Source organism: Frieseomelitta varia, unplaced genomic scaffold (genome assembly GCF_011392965.1).
Source record: "Frieseomelitta varia isolate USP_RPSP 00005682 unplaced genomic scaffold, Fvar_1.2 scaffold_498, whole genome shotgun sequence".
Classification (NCBI taxonomy): Eukaryota; Metazoa; Arthropoda; class Insecta; order Hymenoptera; family Apidae; genus Frieseomelitta; species Frieseomelitta varia.
In genome coordinates this window covers 65,379-87,114 of record NW_025110254.1, presented here as the reverse complement: position 1 = coordinate 87,114, position 21,736 = coordinate 65,379, and the positions used below count along the sequence as shown (strand labels likewise).

At 37.0% G+C, this 21,736-nt stretch overlaps 1 protein-coding gene across 15 annotated transcripts in view; it reads right to left on the bottom strand.

Annotated features, from left to right (window-relative positions):
- LOC122533140 (xin actin-binding repeat-containing protein 2) overlaps nt 1-21,736 on the bottom strand; it is a 124,875-nt gene that overhangs the window by 53,228 nt on the left and 49,911 nt on the right. For all 15 annotated transcript variants that reach the window (XM_043662546.1, XM_043662552.1, XM_043662548.1 and 12 more), the window contains exon 2: nt 5,052-6,983. In XM_043662546.1, coding sequence (XP_043518481.1) covers nt 5,052-6,941 — 1,890 coding nt within the window. In that variant the 5' untranslated portion in view covers nt 6,942-6,983. The remainder of the gene's footprint in view (nt 1-5,051; nt 6,984-21,736) is intronic.

Here is a 21,736-nt window from a genome sequence, read left to right as displayed (position 1 = left end):
AGCGGCGATAACTGGAAACTTTGCTCGATCGTCCCGCGATTCAGGAAGTGAATCGCGTTCTTCATTTACCGTAGACAACGGCGGAAGTGTGTGGAAAAGCTTCGGCCTTGACAGTTGAGCGTCACGGAGCCGCGACCTTGAGAGATCGGCGTACGAAAGTACCGATCTTTGTTGTTATTTCGATATCTCCAAGATTTCTGTCGGAGTTTTGGGATTTACAGGCTTTCGACGAACGAACGGCTGTAAATTCTATCGATCAACGATCTTCTGAAATAAAATTTAACCTCGAGACGCTTCCTTTCTTTGGATATTTGGAGGTTAGGATTTATAGGAAACCTAAATGTTGAGAAACTATTGATTTTGATTTTCAGGTTTGATCTATAGATATTTAGGTTTAAGATTTCGAAACCAAAATTTTGAAAAAGTGTTAATTTTGATTTTTAAGTTGGGTTCCATCGATCCCTAGATATTTAAGTTAAGATTTCGAAACCAAAATTTTTAAAAAGTGTTAATTTTGATTTTCAAGTTGGGTTTCATCGATCCCTAGATATTTAAGTTAAGATTTCGAAACCAAAATTTTGAAAAAGTGTTAATTTTGATTTTTAAGTCGGGTTTCATCGATCCCTAGATATTTAAGTTAAGATTTCGAAACCAAAATTTTGAAAAAGTGTTAATTTTGATTTTCAAGTCGGGTTTCATCGATCCCTAGATATTTAAGTTAAGATTTCGAAACCAAAATTTTGAAAAATATTAAAAAAAAACACTACACTCTAATTCCGAAACTCTAATAAATACTCTGCAAATTAAAAGAACAAAAAATTCGAATTTCTACGTTCGACAAATTCTAACGTTCAACGTAAGAAAATTCCAACTGCGAGCGCTCGACGTTGAAAAAGTTCAGATCCTTAGAATCCAAATGGAATTTCCATTTTCATCGGAAATTCCATTGGAAAGTTTGTCACAACCTTGAGAGATTTAGCTCGCTGCTACCATAATTCTAATTCTTCTCAGAAAGTTCAATGTCGTGGACGTTGGGATTCGAAACTTTTAAGTGGAAAATTTCGTTCGCATTCGATTTAGAAGTTTGTCGCGACCTCGATCTCGGTCAAGCTAGTCTCCAGCGGAATAGGTTACGCCGCATGGGCGGTGGTCGTTGAACCGGCTGCCTGATAACTCGGTTTCGTAGCGTCGTCTTGATAAACGAGCGGATTGCTTCCGGTACGCGTTCATCTGTTCACGTGAGGCCCGTGAATTATCGTGCTCGTGTTCTATTCGCGTCGTCGAGGTACGTTCAACTCGTTGTTTCCCCTTCTTCCGTCGAACAACGTTATCTCAAAGGCATTGGTGGCTGTCAATCGATTCGGGACGCGCAACTTAATTGGTCCGAACACACTTTCCTCCTTCGAAAGTAAAAGCTTCGATAATTTTTTATCTCGTAAATTGAAAGTTGAAAGTTTCGATTCGGAGGGAAAGAAAATATTTGTTGGGAAGGTTGTAAAAATTCTTCCAACTCTTGAGTTAACTTTTCGTAACTGTTTCAATAAAAGTAAAAAAGATATTAATAAATAAAAATTATTAATTATTTATGAACAGTCATTAGTTTTTAGATTTTTAACTGAAACAGTTTGTAGAGCAGTTAATGTCATTGGTGAAATTTGGCAAGTTTGCGAACTGCAAGTCAGTTGTAAAATTTAAAAATTTTTGTATATTATTATTTATAACTTAGGTATATTATATATTAAGTATTATATAATATACTTAAATAATAAGTACAACTTAAGTGTATTATATATTATTATTTATAACTTGAGAGTTATATAAATATTCATTACTGTATTTCATCAATACAATAATTATAAAAATTATAGAAATTTGATATTGTTAATTATTTATTAACAATCATTAGTTCTCAAATTTTCAACTGAGGTAAATAGCTGTTTATAGATGATTAATATTCCCAGTGAAATTTGGCAAATTACACTAATACTAGTAAATTTATGAGTTGTGAAATTTAAAAATTTTTGTGTATTATATATTATTATTTATAACTTAGGTATATTATATATTAAGTACAACTTAAGTGTATTATATATTATTATTTATAACTTGAGAGTTATATAAATATTCATATATCCATTACTGTATTTCATCAATACAATAATTATAAAAATTATAAAAATTTGATATTGTTAATTATTTATTAGTTCTCAAATTTTCAACCGAAGTAAATAGCTGTGTATAGATGATTAATATTGCCAGTGAAATTTGGCAAATTACACTAAAACTAGTAAATTTATGAGTTGTGAAATTTAAAAATTAATTTCTATATCAATTATATTATTCATAGTTTGTATTATATATATATTATATAATACAATATATATTATTAATTGTTATATTATAGTAATTATATATATAGTATTATATATATTCTTATTATATTATAGTAAACTAAGTTTAAACAAAAACGTTCATATAACAATTTACAACTTGCCAATTATTCTGTAAGAACATCTGTTCTGTAAGAACATTTTTTTGTCTCGTCCAAGTAAGCTTCTATTTAAGCCTATATAGTATCGACGCGCGAAAACGCGTTGTTTCAACATTTTACGCTACTAGAAAACTGTTCGCGATTACGCGCAACGACCAGATCGGCCGCGAGTCTCGATACTTATCCAGAACCTGATTTGCCACGCGTGTACCGACGTTTAATTGCCGGCTTGTCGAGTTTCGGCTAGCCGTAATTCCGTTCCGTAGCCGTGAACTACATTCGTCCGTACTCTCACTCGGGCCCGTGGGTCGTGCGGAATGAACGACCGGGCTCCGACTCGCGTTGTCGTATTCTTCGCCTCGGTGTCAATGAAGAGAAATAACGGAGAATGAAAGTGGTTGCGAGCCAGTTAGTTAAGCCTTTGTAGTTTAACTCTAGATATATATTTTTATTTAAAAAAAAAAAAAAAAAAAAGGGGGGAATAAAGAGCATTGTCGCGAATCGAAAGGACGACGCGCGGCTACCTGGTTAACGAGATTAATTATTGCCGCCACGAAATATGCGTGGGAGCACGAGCAACGGGTGTAATTAGTGTTGCAGAGTGCCGGCAGGAAAAGCGGAATGGCTCGCGTTTGCAAGCATTACTCAACAACACTCGGCAGGAACGCGAATAACACTGTCACTTCGTGACGCGACACGTTGGTGCCATCGATTCGCTACGAAACAACTTTGCCCGGAAACAACGTATAGCCGGCCGAATTACCTTCAAAGCTGTACGCGTTGATCTTCGACCTTCCGATTTGAACCTAATCTGTCCGCGTTATTTGGTCAATCGAAGACGGTAAATGCCGATTGTCGATTAATTAGCTTTCAAGCTGTTTGCTGTATTTTCTCTTGTACTATATATATGAAAATCTATATATATATATATACAAATCTATATGTTATATATGTTGCGTGTCGATCTGACTTCGATGTATAAGTCGCGTTGAACAGATCGGTGGCTTGCTGCTCTTTCAACGTTAATGAAAGTCAGGTTCCCCTGGTTCAAGGGAGAGTTGTGTTGCGGTTGGATCGGCATGATTGAGGAATGTAGATTGTCGTAAGAGAGAGCTTGAATTCGTAAAATGATAAGATTTGAGTGAGTTTGATAGACGAATCGTGAACTGTCGTACGTCGATAGGTTACTTCTGTGCGCACTGCGCGATTGCCAAAAATATTAACTGTCTATTTTCCTTGTACGTTGGCCTTACAATATTATGGATTACAGGATTAGGGAGGTATGCTAGTTGCTTCCAGATGTGAGCAAGATCGGTCCCAGAAAGTAGTATTTGCACTTTCCGAGGATGTGTCTCTCGCAATATGTCTTGGATTTATGGATGTCGTAGAAAAGTTGCGATAAAGACACTTACCGAGCCTTAGAATTGAGAGTCGGGCATGATATGCAGCAACGAGATAAAAGTAAGGGAAAAAACATGAAGTAAGGGAAATCCCTGCTGTGGAGAAACTAGTGAATCTGAAAGTTTTATTCTTGGCTCGATGAATTTATTTTTTGCATCTCTTTTTCGAGTTCGTTTGTGATAGGGACCATTGCAGTGAAGAAACTTATCGAGCCTTGGAATTAATAGTCTGGTATGACTACAATAGAAGAAACGAAATAACGAAGAATATGAAATATGGTCACGGGAGATCCCTGCCGTCGAGAAATTAAAAATTAGAAAATTGCTTCCCCTGGCTCGATGAGTTTGTAGTTCGCGGTACGAATTTCATCCCCATTGTGTTCGGTAAGGCCGAACAATATGTATAATATATAATATATATATATATATACTATATAGATTTATATATATTACAGATATATAAATCTGTATAGTACAGTGTGTGTATATATATATATATATATATATATATATAAATCTGTTTTAATATATTAAATATAATATATATATTAATATAAATTGTAAATTATAAATTATAATATTTAAATATATATTTTATATATTACATAAATCTGTATAGTACAGTATATATATATATATATACATATATATATATAAATCTATTCTGAATCTATGTATAAATATGCATATATCAATCTAATGAAATTTTCTTCTTCGGTATCTTACGTTATTTAGTCAGTGAAAAACGACACACACTCAACGCCACGTAACGACAACGAAATCATTCCTGTTAACTAAGAGATACTACTCAATTGACGATAGAACGTACATATTTTGATCGATGACGAATCGAAAGAGCGTATCACTACGAAATTCATAAAAAAATATGCGTCTACAGAAATTTGTACACATTTTATGATTTCCCGAACTAATTACTCGACATATATTTTTCAAAATTTCTGCGAGCGACGTCCAAAGATCCTTTATCAATGAATCGTCAATCGAGCAGCACATCTCTCTCTCGTAAGAACGAGTGTCAAGCGTTTGGTCAGAGAAGTTAGAGGGGCTGAAAAGAACTCACAAAGCACAACGTACGACTTACTGTATCTCGATCCTAATCGTCGTCGGTGATTAGCGTAGGCAAAAGGAGCAACACTTACGTCACCGGCGTTAGAAACGTCGCTGGTCTCGTCGTCCGGGGTAGCGAGCGGTGCGCGAGCCGGCGACACGAGCTCGTGGCTTTGAAGCTGTTCCTCGTCCACCGGTTCCGCTTCGTTCTCGATCTCGAGGCACTGCGTCGTCTCGGAGACTATTTTCACGCTGCTCTCGGATATCACCACCTCGGTCTTCTCGATGAAAGTCGGCTCCGAGACGGACAGCTCGCTGGACGATTCCGTGATCGCGTTCTGCTCGTCCGTGTTGTCGTTTCCCTCCTCCTTCGCCTCATCCTCCTTCATCCGCGCTTCCTCGTCCTCATCCAGCAGATTCCTCGTTCGTCCATCGGCCCTTTCTGTCGTCGAGCTCTCGCGGACGCCCTGCACGTCCTCGTGAGGATACTGATCGCAATTCTCCTCGTTCAGCACTCGGCGTTCCGTGTCTAAGAACTCCTGGGTACTGGCCGCGTCTGTCGAGCAGCTTTCCGAGTGGCTCAAAGTTCCCTCGTCGAAGCTTCTTGACTGCATAGTCGGCGTTCCTCGAGCCGCCTCCTCCTCCTCCTCCTCCTCTTCTTCCTCTTCTTCCTCTCCTTTCTCCGGCTCCTCGGCCAGTTTCCCTGGAATGGACGGCTCCTCCTGATCCTCGAGAATTTTCTCCTCCATCGAACTACAAGATTTATCGTTCGCCAACGATGGCTCTTTAACCTCGTCCAGTTGCTTGCAGTCGCAATCGGTGTCTGCGAGTTCGAAGAGATCAGCCTGTTTGTTGTGATCAGGCAGCGTCTCAGGCGCGACGACGTCTTCCTGGCACAACGATTGATCGAAATTGTCCGAAAACTGACCGGATTGTTGATCATCCGTTTCAACTGACTGTTCCGACCACGTGTCCGCGATGATCTCTTTCTTACGTAAACTATCGTCCTCCGCTGTTTCACGGTTCTGTCCTACGTCCTTCTCGATGTTCGTTTCCACGGATTCGAATTCGATCATAGCCTGAATCGCCTCGTTCTCCTGCTGATACTTGTCAACGTAAGTGGCCACAGGCGACGAAGTCGCGGCTAGCTGATCCTCTTCGATCACGGGATCGTAGGAAGAATCGAGCAGCTCGTAGGTCATGCTCGACACTTCCGGCAGCCTGTCTGTGGCCTCGGCGGACCCAAGGACGAGACAACTCGGACACGGATCCTCGTTCTCCACCATCTGCGGGAATTTGCCATCGTCCGACGTGCTGTCGCGTGCCAATTGATCGACGTCGTCTGTCGTTGTTTCTTCGATTAGTATTGCGCTGCCAACTTCCGGCTGCTCGACGAACACCTGTTCCTCCTCCTCCTCCTCCTCCTCCTCCTCCTCCTCGTCCGGGAGGTTGCTCACAGCGATCGGTTCCGGTTTCACGGTCTCCTCGCGAACGTACGAATCGTCGGAGATTTTCGTCTCGGGCGACATGTGACCATTCTGATAGCTGTACGGTTTCTCCACCAGCACCGAGTGTTCCGTTTCCGCCGCGATGAACTCCGCGTTAACGTCGAGGGCGTCCTGCTGCCTGTCCAAGACGATCCTCTTCACTGTTTCTGGCTCGTTCGGCGTTACCTCGTCTTGTTGCTCGTTGTCAGTCTCGATGCCGGTCTCCTCTTCGGTGCTGGAGCAAATTCTCAGCGCCAGCTCGCTCTCGATCAGCTCCTGGAGGCTCTTGTCGTCGGTGTCCAACTCGTTACGCGTGTTGTTAGTGAGGATTAGGTCGTCCTCGTCGTCGTTGTTGTCACACAACGAGATTAGTTGCTTGTTACTCGCGGTTATGTTATCCAACTGGATCAAACCGTTGTTAGACTGAACACTACACACCTCGCTCTTTTTGCTACTTACGACATTGATCGACTTTTTCGTCGCCACCTCCGCCATTCTGGCGCGCCTGGGTCGTCGGACAGTCGCACCGTCGGACACCTGAAAAATGGTAAAACGTTGGGTCAGATGTTTGCGCGGTTTTTCAATTGGAAGTGACTCACAATTAGTAGAGACAGGTCTTAAATATTGCACGTGTTGCAAGGGATATATTTGCGATCTCATTGATCTAACAAGGTGGTAAATATACGTGAAAGTATTTAGAAATATAGGCTGGGCCAAAATCACTTTCTACTAAAATAAATCTAAAGTAATTTTAAATTTAATTTGAAATTAATAAAATTAGTGTTTCCTTATATTTTCTTATATTTCTTATATTTAATTTGAAATTAATAAAATTAGTATTTTCTTATATTTTTTTATATTTCATTTATTTAACTTGGAATTAATAAAATTAGTGTTTCCTTATATTTCTTATATTTAATTTGAAATTAATAAAATTAGTATTTTCTTATATTTTTTATATTTCATATATTTAATTTAAAATTAATAAAATTAGAGTTTTTTTATATTTCTTATATTTAATTTGAAATTAATAAAATTAGTGTTTTCTTATATTTTTTTATATTTCTTACATTTAATTTGAAATTAATAAAATTAGTGTTTTCTTATATTTTGACGTTTTATTAAAAAGAAAGAGGTGGAAAGAAACTTTTTGTACTACCTTTTGTACTACCCTGTATATATATGTCGTGCTAAATATTTTGAAAATTAACATCTAATTATCTGAAAAGGTTTGGATTAATTTCTATATTCTGGTGAAATTTAAATACTGCCTCTAGAATATATACATGTATATATCACACGTCATATTTGGTCTTGTCATTTTGCTTTAGCAAATTTTTCATCTACGGAGGAATCCGAAAAATAGAAAAACAAAACGACAAAAGTCGAGAGTGACCCGCAAACGGTTGAATACGTCGAGTCGCAGATCACCATCGGCAGCGATGGTTTTATGGTTATGCGAAACTCGCCTTAATAGCGAGTTCATAAAAGCCGCGGTCGTAGAAATGCGTTCGTTGACTTCTCTCAACGAGTTCGACCTCGATCAAAAAATTAACAGCGAGAATTCGAGGGAGAAACTCTGCGCCCTCCCTGTCGTTACTCCCTATTGATTTACGAGACGTAAGTAATGGATCAACGTTTTGTTTGGTAATTCCACGCGGAATTCTCTGCCGACTCTGTTACGATTGGATAACCGATCGACGACCGGTTGCGCAGCTTCGTGCCTCCTTTTCAAGCCATTCGGAAGAAGGTCACTGGGTATTTCTGGACGGACAATTTTCCTGGTGTTGCTCGGGCAAGGGAGATCGGTTTAATTTGACGACAGAATTAGATTCCACGACGATCGTTTCCATTCTGGACACGGTGCATATTGCTGTGAAATTGCGTCGTACACGGTGCACCAAGGGATGAGTTATTAGTAGATTTTATGCACGTGTTTACAAGAGGCTTGAAGATGCAAAAATACGCAGAGTATTTCGAAAAGTTGAGATTAAGATTCGCTGACAGAAAGAGAGAGAGAGAGAGAGAAAGAGAGACTCTGAATTTAGTTTTGGAGTTTGTACAAGACACTTTTAACTTTTCGTTCGTGTTCCACTTTGTACGTGTGAAGACTTTGGATCACTTTCATTACGATCCGAAGCTCGAAAGCACTTGATAACTCTTGAGAATTTTGACTCGTTTTACGACAACTTGAACGTTCCACAGTTTCTTTGATATCAATGAATTATGTTAGTTGGACTCCTCGTGTCTTTATCAAAATTTTCAGGGATATCGAGTTTAATCCTTTGTGCCACTGAACGGGACCCCACAAAGTGTATTATTATGCGTATTGATTGGATCATTTCCTCGAGTCCGTTGATCTGTTTTCAAGTAGAATCTTTCTTAAATAAACTTTAATTTTTCAAACAAAGGTCTAACCTTAAATTTTTAGGGACCAGTTATGTCTACAGTCTGTCTTTTCCAAATTACAAGAGATTGAGGAAGATCTTTTACTACGATAATTTCTTATTTATATAAATTATTTTGTAATATATATATATAAATTATTTAATAATATATATAAATTGTAATATATATAAATAATTTAATATAAATTTATATATATTACAATATATTATAATATTTAATATAAATTTAATATATTGTAATATATACATTTAATATATTAATTATTGTAATATATAAATTATTTAATATATATGTAAATTATTTAATAATATATATATATATATGTATATAAATTATTTAATAACAACAATAATATCCATAATTCCATATACAATATACAAATATCCATAATTCCATCGAGTAGAAAAACTAGCTCGTCTTGACGGCTAAAGTGTATCGTGAATTTTTAATAAAAAAAAAAAAAAGAAAAGGGTTGAGGGAAAGGATTTGAGCAGTTCGAAGTGCTTCGGACCCCTCGTTGCTCTCCTCTCGCATCGTGCACGACTTTCGTTGATGCTCAACCTTTAAAAGTCAGCCGAAGATTATTAATACAGCCGTGGATTTGGACGATGTTCCACCCTCGGCATAAACATCCGCGATCCGACGATTACGAAAATATGCGGGGAGGAATATCGGAGGAGAGACGGTAGGTCGAGGCAACGGAGACGAGGAGGCAGGCTCTATTCTTAGATTGCTCCGGATTCGGTGAACAACGAGATGAACACGTCGCGTAATTCCGCGGCATACTCCGCGGTACTAGCGCAGAGAATGCGCCAGCGAGATGGATCTCTTTAATTCTCTCCCTCTCTCTCTTTCTCTCTCTCTCTCTCGACTGTGTGTGTGTCCTGTTGGCGCGCGTGCATCGAAGTTAACGGAAGATACGGCCGTATGGAACTCAGGAAGCGGTTGCAGCGCTGCCGCGTTGTTGGCTGCCAAGCCAAATCCTCCTATTATTAGCCATTCCGTGCGTTCGCGTATTTATGCCGCGGCGACCGAAACGTATTTCGAAAATGAAATCTGAAACTGCTCAAGGATATCGCGCCGGCCGGCTTCCTGGAGTCGGCGTTGTTTCGCCAACGCCGCGCGACTTTTACGAACCGGCGAGAATATGAGAGGATGTCTCAGATCAGACAGTTCGGGAGAAAAGTTCCAGCATGACGAGTGCGCAGAGCCAATTATTTTAAGATGTTAGGTGTTAGATGTAGCTCGATCGTTGTTCCTTTTATCCTTTTCTTTTTATTTTTTTTTTTTTTTTTTTTTTTGGGTTGGGAGTACTGCAATTAGACGATAGATTTTCGTGTATTTTTGAAAATAGAATTTAAATAAAAATTTGTTATAATAAATGTCGTTCTTTAGATACATTATTTGTATATATATTGTGCATTTTTGATTAATCAAATTTCCCATAAAAATCCACACTTCAGTCGTAACTATCTTAAAATTGTATTAAAATTGTATTATTTAATCCTTCAGAGACGACAACTTGATATTGACGATATTTAGTCTGTTCGGTAATTTCCGTAAATTTAAATTACATTGATGATAGTATTAATAATAACAAGCCTAATGGCAACCCCCAATAGATAATAACAATTTCAATAATAATTTTCATAGCTTTGTATCATCACCGATGATCGATATTGTCAATTTTTTTTTTTCGTTGTTTATTCGTAATTACAAAATTCACAGCACCGTCGAAATAATCTCTGGCGGAAGTTGCACGAGAGAGATTCAGTGCCTGCAGGTTTATCAAAAAGCTAATATATCAGACATCAAAGTAGACGCTTCAGAGAACCATGTTCCACGAACAAGATTCTTGGACAGTATACAAGCAGATGATAAACTGTTCGCGAATTATTCCCAAACAACAGTGAGCACGCACCTTTAAAGGCCCTGAAAGGCTCTGTTTGCGTCACGTCGTCTTGTTGCACACGTTTCCAACTTGGTCGCGTGCAGTTTATTCTCGGAGCATTTTCGCGCAAAAATTTATGACCACCGAAACGAGCGTTAATCGATGTTCTCCCCGGCTCGTTAGAGTTACCGTGGGTCAGGCATGTAGTTGGAATAGGAAAGAATAGGACGACGTGCCCCTAAATACGATGATGTATTAACTGCGAACTAGTTGTGCCTGATGGTTGGCTTGGTTATAGCGCAGGGGCTTTTAAACGGTCGCAATTACGATTTCGCGTCGCGTGGACGTTTTTAGCGAATTGTCCAAATGACGCGGAACTGTAAATCAACTCAAGGGGTACCTAACTGTTTCGTCGACGTCGATATATTGCACGTATCGTTGCGTGAGTTATCGACACGAAAAGCATTCTGGTTTTTGGACATGTTTTTGATAAACAGGTAAATATATTTAATTTGCCTAGTTATATATATATATATATATATATATATATATATATATATATATAAGGAACTAGGCAAAATAAATATATATATATGTTTAATTATTAATATATTATACATATATTCATTACAAATTTAATCATTATATCTTATTTTTGAAAATTAAAAATCCTTTTTTAATAATTATATATATAATAAACTTTATAAGTTTATAATAATCTTTAAAATGAAATAATAAATTATAAAATTTTTCTGTCATTAATTAATACTAAAGTCGCAATTTAAAAATAAAATTATAACATTACATAAATAAATTTATAGTTTATCCCATAAATTTTTTCGTCATTACAAACTGAGAAACTCTGAAGCGTGAACTTTTGGATTTAAAATCGTTTATGTTCTTCGATTCAACGAAGTTCTTCGAAGAGATAAGTTATCATTATTTTGGTCGGCCAAGAATTTCTGAAACTTACGCCGCGTAGGAAAGTGAAAGAATCACCAAGTAAATAAAGAGAGCTGTGTCTGAGAGAGAGAGAGAGAGAGAAAGAGAGAAAGAGATTGTTGGATCACGAGTTCGCCGATTAACAGGCTAATTTTATCCTTTGATCGAACCTATGAGAACGTTCTAAGTAAACCACTGTCAAAAATCTACTTGACAAATTCCAGCGTCGTCGTGGCCGGAGCAGCAGAGCGCGATTTATAAACAGAGAAAGAGAACGGGCCGATTCTGGTATAAACTAAGCCGCGCCGCAGTAAAATTAGAAAGTGGTTCGGAACGCGCATGCGCCGGTGCTACAGCGTCCCCTCCCCCCAAACGCCGTGCCGCGCATGCGCGCTCGCCAGTTTTTCCATGCTCCGTGGCGAGCACGCGATATTTAAAAGCGCGCAGAACGCTTTCAAGCCTGTCGTCGTCGTGCCTCTCAACTCTTTCGCGCGCTGTCTCTTTAATTCGATCTTTCCCTCTCTCTCTCTCTCTCTCTCTCTCTCTCTTCTTCGCTTCTTTCTTTCTTCTCCTTCTGTATATACGTTTGCTCGTATCCTCTTTCTATCCGTTCGTCGATCCTTTTCTCCCGCTTTCTCGATCTCTTTCGCGACTCGATCTCGCGCGAGTATACGCAGGCGCGCGATCACATACACACAAAGCTCTCTCTTCTTCTTCTCTCTCTCTCTCTCTCTCTCTCTCTTGTTCCTTTCTTTGGCCGGCGTTTCTCCGAGGTCGTTCTTCGGGTTCACGACCGGGACTATAGACGATTCCCTTCTCTCTCTCTCCCGGATCGTGGCTAACTCTCTCGCTTCCAACCTCTCCTCTATTTTTAGAATGACACACTACCGCGAGATTCAACGAGTCTCTCCGCCGCAGCTGGGAAATCCTCTGCCCAAAAGCGGCGGCGAACGAAAGCGACAGCGCCACTTTTCTTTTCGATTCACGATCGCGCCGTTCTCGACGCTGTTCCACCTTCCGTTCGACTCCTTTTCAACTCCTCGTTCGCATAACGCGCACCGCGACGAATCACACTCGCGCGCCGTGAAATCGTCGCGCGTTGTTGTCAATGCTCCGTAAGCCCGTTCTCGATTTCAACTTGCGAGCTTTGAGCCGATTGTGAGTTGGAACTCTCTCATTTTGCTGAAATCACGGACATTTAAATCGTGCTCCGATCTGTGAATTTTACGTTCACTCGAAATTTCGAAGCTTCGCGCATTCGTGTATAATTCCTCTCATTTCTTCGCACATTATCTTTACGGTTATTGGAAGGCTTTATTCGTAAAAATCAGAATTAAATAGAATTGAGCAAATTTAATTTTAATAAAATCAGAATTAAATAGAATTGAGTAAATTTAATTTGAATAAAATTCTCAATTTAAGAGCAATAATTTAATAAAACTGAGTTATTATTGGATACTAAAATACTATCTCTAAATATATTATATCTCATAATAATACTAATAGTACTACATACGTAAAAATACTATCTCTAAATATATTATATCTCGTAATAATACTAAATACTATTTCTAAATAATAAAAGCTCGATACTAATAGCTTTTTTTCTTTTACGGGGCAATTTACGAAAGGCGTCTCGAAAGGAAGAAATCCGAAGTAAGAGAACGAACGTAAAGTCTGTCGAGGGACGAGGGTTGTTCGTTCGTTCCTTAGTCACGATTCCTTGGATACAGAAGGGAAAGAGTTTTCCAGCTTCTCGTAATTAAACCACGGCTTTACGACGATGATTCGCGAGAAGAGAAAGAGAGAGAGAGAGAGAGAGAGTACCGGGAGTTCGTCCAAACGAAAGCGCACGGTTCACTCGCAAATTGCAGTATCATGTAGTATTTGCACAATCATTCCAGACGTGTAGTACGTGCTGGAGCCAACGTGGCGGGTGAACGTACGCGAGGGTGTGCTTTTGTCTTTCGTTCCTGCACCCACTTGCGCTGTTGCAACCGCCTCATAATTGCGCCAATTTGCCTACGCCGCGCGCGCGTTCATTGATTTTCCACCGCGATAGCACTCTCGCCAAATTTTCTTTTTTGTACTTCAACCTTTCCGCATTTTTTAAATCTTAAATTTAACACATAGATATGCGGTATTCGCTCTTTAGATGAACGATTAGAGTAAAATGGGAGAACAAAGGGTAGTAATCCTGATCTTTATCGAACTAAGGAAAGTAAATCTTAAATGAATCATAACACGATGAAGTCCGTTTCTCATATGAATACAAGCATCTTCAATTCTTTCTTTTATCTCTCGTAATTTTTTCCCTAATTCTTTGAAGGTGATATCATCGCGTTTAATCGCTATATAAGATTATCCAAATCGATGAAAAATGTCTTCAAATTTGTAAAAGATTGTACTGTGGACTATAAGTGAGATTATGACTTCAAATTTGTAAAAGATAATAGAAGTGGATTAAAGATAGTACTGTGTATATGTATATTGGCAGTCATACATGATACGTATTTTCCAAAATGTCAGATCTTAATTTAGCTTTAACAGGTTCTCATAGAGAAAAAAGTTCCTACTAATATACATGTATATACTTTTGTTACTTTCTTATATACTTTTTTTTATATAAAAGAACCTGTTGCAAACCAAGTTAAGATCTAATATTTTCATAATATTTTGGAAAACACGTGTCACGCATTACCATCAATTCAGAATACTATTTTTTACAAATAGAAATATAGAAATATGGAAATGTGGATATACAGAAATATAAAAATATAGAAATATGGAAATGTGGATATACAGAAATATAGAAATATGAAAATATAAAAGTATAGAAACATAGAAATATAGAAATATAGAAATATAGAAATATAAAATATAAAAATATAAAAATATAGAAATATAGAAATATAGAAATATAAAAATATAAAAGTATAGAAATATAGAAATATAAAAATATAAAAGTATAGAAATATAAAAATATAGAAATATAGAAATATAGAAATATAAAAATATAAAAATTTAAAAATATAGAAATATAGAAATATAAAAGTATAGAAACATAAAAATATAGAAATATAAAAATATAGAAATATAGAAATATAAAAATATAAAAATATAAAAATATAAAAATATAGAAATATAAAAATATAAAAGTATAGAAACATAGAAATATACAAATATAAAAGTATAGAAATATAAAAATATAGAAATATAGAAATATAAAAATATAAAAATCTATAAATATAAAAATATAAAAGTATACAAATATAAAATTATAAAACTTTCCTCTACCTGACACAACCATCGCCACACGAGTTACAGATCAAGTAAGAAATTCCCCAAGGGAAAATCAAAGGTTAAAGTTCGTAATCGCAAAATAATAAAATACTTCTTCTGTCGTACTAAAAGGTAACTGGAATATTATCGGCAGAGAGACCCAAGTCCCATTAACGCGCGTTAATCGTCGAATTTATGTAACGCGAATTGATGTGGCGAGTGAAAGGGATCGATTACCGATGTCGTCGAGTCGAGTCGTGCGTCGTTCCACGGATTTATAACCGCGCGCACACGGACCGCACCTGAGACCCGCGAAGACGTAATCGATAATGGAAACTTCACTTCCTCGACTCGCGTTCACGCCTCTCAGCCACGATCTCCGTAGATTCCCTTCTCTCTCTTCGGCTACGTGTGTTTCTGGTCTGCTCGTGGCCAAACTATCACTCGAAATAGAATAAGTCCGGCTCGAGGGCCTCGGGTCGAGAACCGTACATAAATCTGATTTCTTGGCCGTTATACCAAAATCGAATCGGACCGTTCCAATTCCAAACGAGACACCGTCGCGCTCGCAACTTCTCGACAGACGCTAGCACGCGAGAATCGTTATGGTTCGTGTCGACCCCGAACGATGGTTTATTAGTCTACGGTCAATTGAAATCTCTCATTCTCTGCGCGATGTCGCACTCGGAAATAGCAAGGCCCGGTTGCTTAATGGCCCGACATTAATCAACGTCGAATCTTTTCGTGGTACGATCGAAGTGGTAATCTCGGGAAATATTAGATCTTATTAGAGGTGGACAGGATAGGTGTAACGAGGTTCTGAGGATCCAATCTGATCGAATTTCGGTTTGATCGGTATTTATTTATGTTTTTTTTTTTTTTGTCCTCGAATGCTTACGCTTTGGTGGTTTTTTAGATTCACGTTTGAGATACTGTTAGTTGATCGTTCTATGAGAGAGAATTTGATGTGTGAAAATCATCTGGAGGAAAATTTGAAAGATCAACGATACGAAAGGACACTTTGATTTTAGGAAAGTAATTCTTAAAAAATGCGGATTTTTATTCGCAGAAAATATTCAAGGTAGTGATTTCTTTAACATTGAACAAACGAAATATCAACGTAGGTGATTTATGTATTTCTATTTATCATTTATCTGTTGATCAGGATTTGATTTCGCACAAGCATTTGTAGTTGTTAAATATTCAACTAGATGGAAAATATAGGCGTTTAATCCAAACATTCTACAATCGTTTAAAGAGGTATTGAAGTTTAAAATTCCTCTTCTACGAGCGACAGAAGATACGATTTGTTAAATTTTTCATCTGTAATGTTCGTACGAAGCCTATACTCTGAATATCTCTTATGTGAACTTCTTTTTATTTCTTGGATATCTCTAGATATCTCTATCAGTCTATTCTGTTCTAGTGAAGTAATATTTGAATTATATTAAAATACTAAAAAAAAATAGCGAGACTGTACTATATTACAGATTACTAGACTGTGGATTTTCATGTAGATTTTAAAATTTTGATAATTAGATATTGAAAATTTAGATATTTTTCAAAATGGGGAAAAAGAAAAATAGAACCTTGATGGAAAATATTTTTACGCACTATAGAAAGCATTCTGGATATTTTTCACACTGTGTACATTGCGTGCCACTCAGTTTCTTATCCTATATATATTATTATATAAAATATTATTTTATAATATATATTTTATATAATATATATAGCATAAAAAACTGAATTGCACGTGTTTCTTATACAACTCAGTTTCTTATACTATATATATTGTTATATAAAATATATATTAATATTATTGTATATATTATACTATATTATACTATATATATATATATATGGTACAATATATATTTTGTATAATAATATATATAGTATAAGAATTGCACGCAAATTATAAAATAATATATTAATATTATTATATATACATTATACTATATATAAATATATATCTTATACTATAGATGCACAAAAATTTGCAGTCTAATTTTACACAAAATACCTGTCGACGCAAAAGCAAAGGTTCACGAAATGATAATAACTTTTCATTGGCAAAAAGAAGGAAACGGCAAGAGGAAAGTTCCGATGGAAAAAGTCTTCGAGCGTGAGTGCAGACTTTATCCGGAAGCTGCGGCGACGCACGCACGCACGCGTGCACGCGTGCACGCAAAGAATCTTCCGCGTGCGTGCGTGCGTGCGTGCGCGCGCGGGCGTCTGTTGCGCGTTTTCACTGCAACCCGAGTTGCAGAAGGCGCGGCCCGATCTGTCGCGGTGTCCCCTTACAGATTTCTATGCAACTATAATTAGGTAACTGACATCAGTCCCCCGTAGGAATCCCTGTTAGCTGCGAAGCTATGCCGGCGCGGAAAGTGGCGCGAATATTTTCGGCGCGAGGAAAGCCGAAATTAAACGGCGTGGCCGTACTTTTGCGAGCTGGGACTTAACCTGGTGTTATACGCCGGCTTTCTCCTCTCGTTTCTTCTGCCTGGCAGCCACCAATTCTTCTTACTTTTTCTCTTCTTTAGTCCTCTTCTCTTCTGGCCGGCACGAGAGAGGCGACGTGACGGTTTGTTTTATGCTCGCGTCAACGAGAGGTCAAGCCCCCGAGTGAGACTTCTATCAGCGACAGCCTCGATTCTTTTTCCCCTACGAATCTTTCCTTCAATTTTCGAACTATTAATCGAATGTACCTGCCCGAAGATCGAGAGGGTGTTTGCTAAATCGCGATACACGTGGAAAAATGTTTGTGTATTCGGTACGCTTCGTTCTCGAGAAAAATCGAACTTGAAGTGTGAGAAATTTATTAGACCGATGGTGTAAGTGTTAGATCGACTGAAACGGGATTCTTTTAGATTTTTTACTTATGGAAATAACCATATTTGAAAAATATATTTATTTAATAAATACCCATATTTAAAGAATGAAAATCTTTTTCAACGTTTTAGACTCTTTTTTAGACTATTTTTGCATATGAAATCGTAAAATCATACATCACGATTTGAGAAATATCCTGTATATTGGATATAGTGTAGACTCTGTTTATATAAACTTGATATGTAAATTAAAGTTCATCTCTACAAAGTGATTTTTCGTTCAATATAATAAGAGTGCAGTTTCAAATAATTGGACTTAATCGGCAAAAGTTCATTTATTCGGATATTTGACTCAAATAAATGGACTTTGTATAAACAAGTCCCATAAATAAGTTTGTATAAATAAGTTCTACTGTATTTATTTATTAATCGATTATATGTATGAATCAATTATAAAATTGTAAAGAGAAAAAAAATGGTACCTTTGAATAGTGAAGAATAGTCGAGAAATTTACGAAAAGTGACGTTAGTCTACGGAAGATGCTTTCACATTTATTTACATTTATTTTTTTATATTAATTATACTGTGACTCAACGTGTAATCGCAGGCAGGTGATAATTAAGTCATCCTATAAATAACGTGACAGATAAATTGACTTTTAAATAACGAAAGTCAGAATAGAAATTTTACAAAAGATGGAGGAGGGAACTTGACTTTGTTTAAAATGGAACTCTCCTCGTCAGAAAGTCGAGAACTATGGAACTCTTTGTCTTTTGCAATTACAGTAATTGCAATTGTTGAAAAAAAAAGAAAAAAATAAAATAACGATGTGGCGTCAATTGACAGACGATTGCGTCGTTCGATTAAAATTTTGAGGAACTGAATGATCCGACAATTTGAACTTGATACGTACGAACGAGATCTCAATGACTCCGCTGTGTCAACTTGAAGTGGGAGGAATTCGAGGGGAAATGAAAACGAATGATTTCATAGTTATTTACACCTGTCGTCGAGAGATGTTTATCGAGCCGGCGCATGAAAAATATGGCCGTTTACATTCCTGCGCCATTTTTACCGCGACCCTAAACGTTTCTTCGTTCTCCAAATAGTTGACTCAACGCCAAACGCGTTTTCGTTAGTCCGGCCGCTGCCATACAGAACGAGCTTTCCATCGGTTTTATATAAATCTGAGCGCAAGTTACGCCTCGCCTCCAGCTTTTCGAATAATCTGCTCACTTCGCGCGATAATTACACGACGAGAAAAAATAAAATAGCTCGCAAAAATATTTGATCATTCGTTGAAATATTCAATATGTCTATAATTATGTAATTTATTAAAAATAATTTGTTATTTGGTTAATTTGTTACGTCTTGCTGAAGTGAAATTTTGTTTCGGAATTTCATTCGATCATTGGGATTATATTGATAAGGTTCGAAAACAGATTGCAAAATACATTTGTAACAAACCTCAAACATATGAATGTTATGTAAACAATCAATTATTTATGATATTAGCAAACTTAAATATTTAGAAGAACCATCTTTGACATTAACTAGGTATTATTCACGTTATAATTAATTTTTCACTAAACAAACATACGGTTTTTTTTAAAAGCATCTTACAATTTCTCATATTACAGATTATTAGACTGTGGATTCATATTTTTAAGAAAAAAATAGAACCTTGATGGAAAATTTTTTCACGTACTACAGAAAGCACTCTGGATATTTTTTACACTGTGTACATATTGCGTGCAATTAACTTCACGACGAGGAAAGATAGAATGGCTCGCGAAAATATTTGAACATTTGTAGAAATAATCAATACGTCTATAATTACGTAATTTATTAAAAATAATTCGTTAATTTGAAACAAAAACATGAAATTTTGTTTCGGAATTTCATTCGATTATTAGAATTACATTGATAAGGTTCAAAATCAAAAAATTACAAAATACATTCCTCAAAATACTTACCTCACCTAAACAGACGTACGTTTCGCTGAGATAAAAAAATATTTAAACGATCAGTTATCTATGATATTAGCAAACTTCAATATTTAGAAGAACCATCTTTGACATTAACTATGTACTATTCACGTTGCAATTAATTTTTCACCAAACAAACATACGGTTTTCTTAAAAACATCTTACAATTTCTCATATTACAGATTATTACAAATCAAAAAATTACAAAATACATTCCTCAAAATACTTACCTCATCTAAACTCATATACGTTTCGCTGAGATAAAGAGATATGTAAACAATCAGTTATCTGTGATATTAGCAAACCTCAATATTTAAAAGAACCATCTAGGTATTATTCACGTTGCAGTTAATTTTTTACTATACGGTTTGTTCTCAAAAAACATCTTACAATTTCTATATTCGTTTTCAAATTATCTCACTACAGTGTCAATGGAGTTTCGATGAATTTCGTATGCAATTCGTATGAATTTTGCATACAAATTGTACGAATATGTAGATATATGTACTTACATATTCATACAACTTTATCACGCATTCATCGTCGAAATCATGACAGATGACTGAATGCTTTGTATCTTTGTTTCAGTGGTTGTTGGAAACATGAATCTTGGAAATATTGGTCGGTGATATTTCATCGATGACAAACAAAGCATCGAGTGAAAATGTGAAAAAAAAAAAGAAAAAACAGACGCAGAAGGTGAAGGAAACGGGCGCCAGGAAGCGAACAGGATGGAAATGAGCCAAAGATCGTAGCCTCAAAGCCACCGTTTATCATTTCTGTGCAAGGCTCTTTCCAGCTGTTCCCATCGGGCAGAAATCATTGGAAAACCGCCATGTTTCCACTCGAGGCGTTCTTGTCAATCGTCCTGCATCCACCGTGTTGATTTTTACATAATTTTTCAAGCTAACTTTGTAAAAATCGTTCGATTTAAATCGTTCTCTGACAGATGGGATAAATTATTTCATCGATTAGCCTTTAACTCTTTGAATGCTCGGTCCGTATCGTACAAATAATCTGTGAAAACAACTTGTTCTAATTACACATTGGACGTTCAAATAGAACGACGTGGCGAAATGTAAATATGTAAAATAGAATGCGTGTCGATAGGTACACGCATTCTTGACTTGTTAATGCTCGTCATTCTAGAAATGAAGATTTCTATGTGGTAATTTCAGTGTACGCTCAAAGAGTTAATAGGTTAATTCAAACATCGAATGACTTTCAATTTCATATTCGAAGTTCCAACACGACGTAATACGATATAAACAATCATCGATCGTTCATTAAACGCAAGGTTCAATTTCGACATTTCGCTCATCCGAACTACTCGAACGAATAATTGAATTGAAATCAACGATGAAATCAACGTGACGTAATTACACGTAATTACAATTTATTAATTCCCGCAAAATTTACAACATCTTCTCATCACTCCAGTTGGATAAGTCTACAAGTAAACAAAATCGGGCGTAAATAATCGTGAAAATAAACGGCGAAACAACGGCGAGAAAATTATTCGCGTCGTTTGCTGTGCCATAAATCATTCAGTCAAATAACTTCAGGCAAATTCCTGAAATCCCACGAAAACTATCCGAAATTTCGTTCGCTCGCTCAAAGCGACAGCAACCGGAGACTGTACGTAATTTGCTGGCAAGTTACGGTCGAGGAAGCAAGAGATGAAGAGGAGGGGGATGGGATTTAATGAAGACGGAACGCTGTTTCGCAGAAGCGTGACAAATTTATCCTACGGCCGCGCTCTTCGTTATCGTGATTAATAATCGTGCAACAACAATGATCGCGAAGCGTTGTCGTCGTCGTCGTCGTTCGTTGTGCGAGCTTACATACCAAGAAAACAGACGAGGCTTCTGTCGTTCGACAATTGCCTCGGCAGACGGCAGACGTCAGCACGCACGCCTTCCCCAATTCCACCATATGAC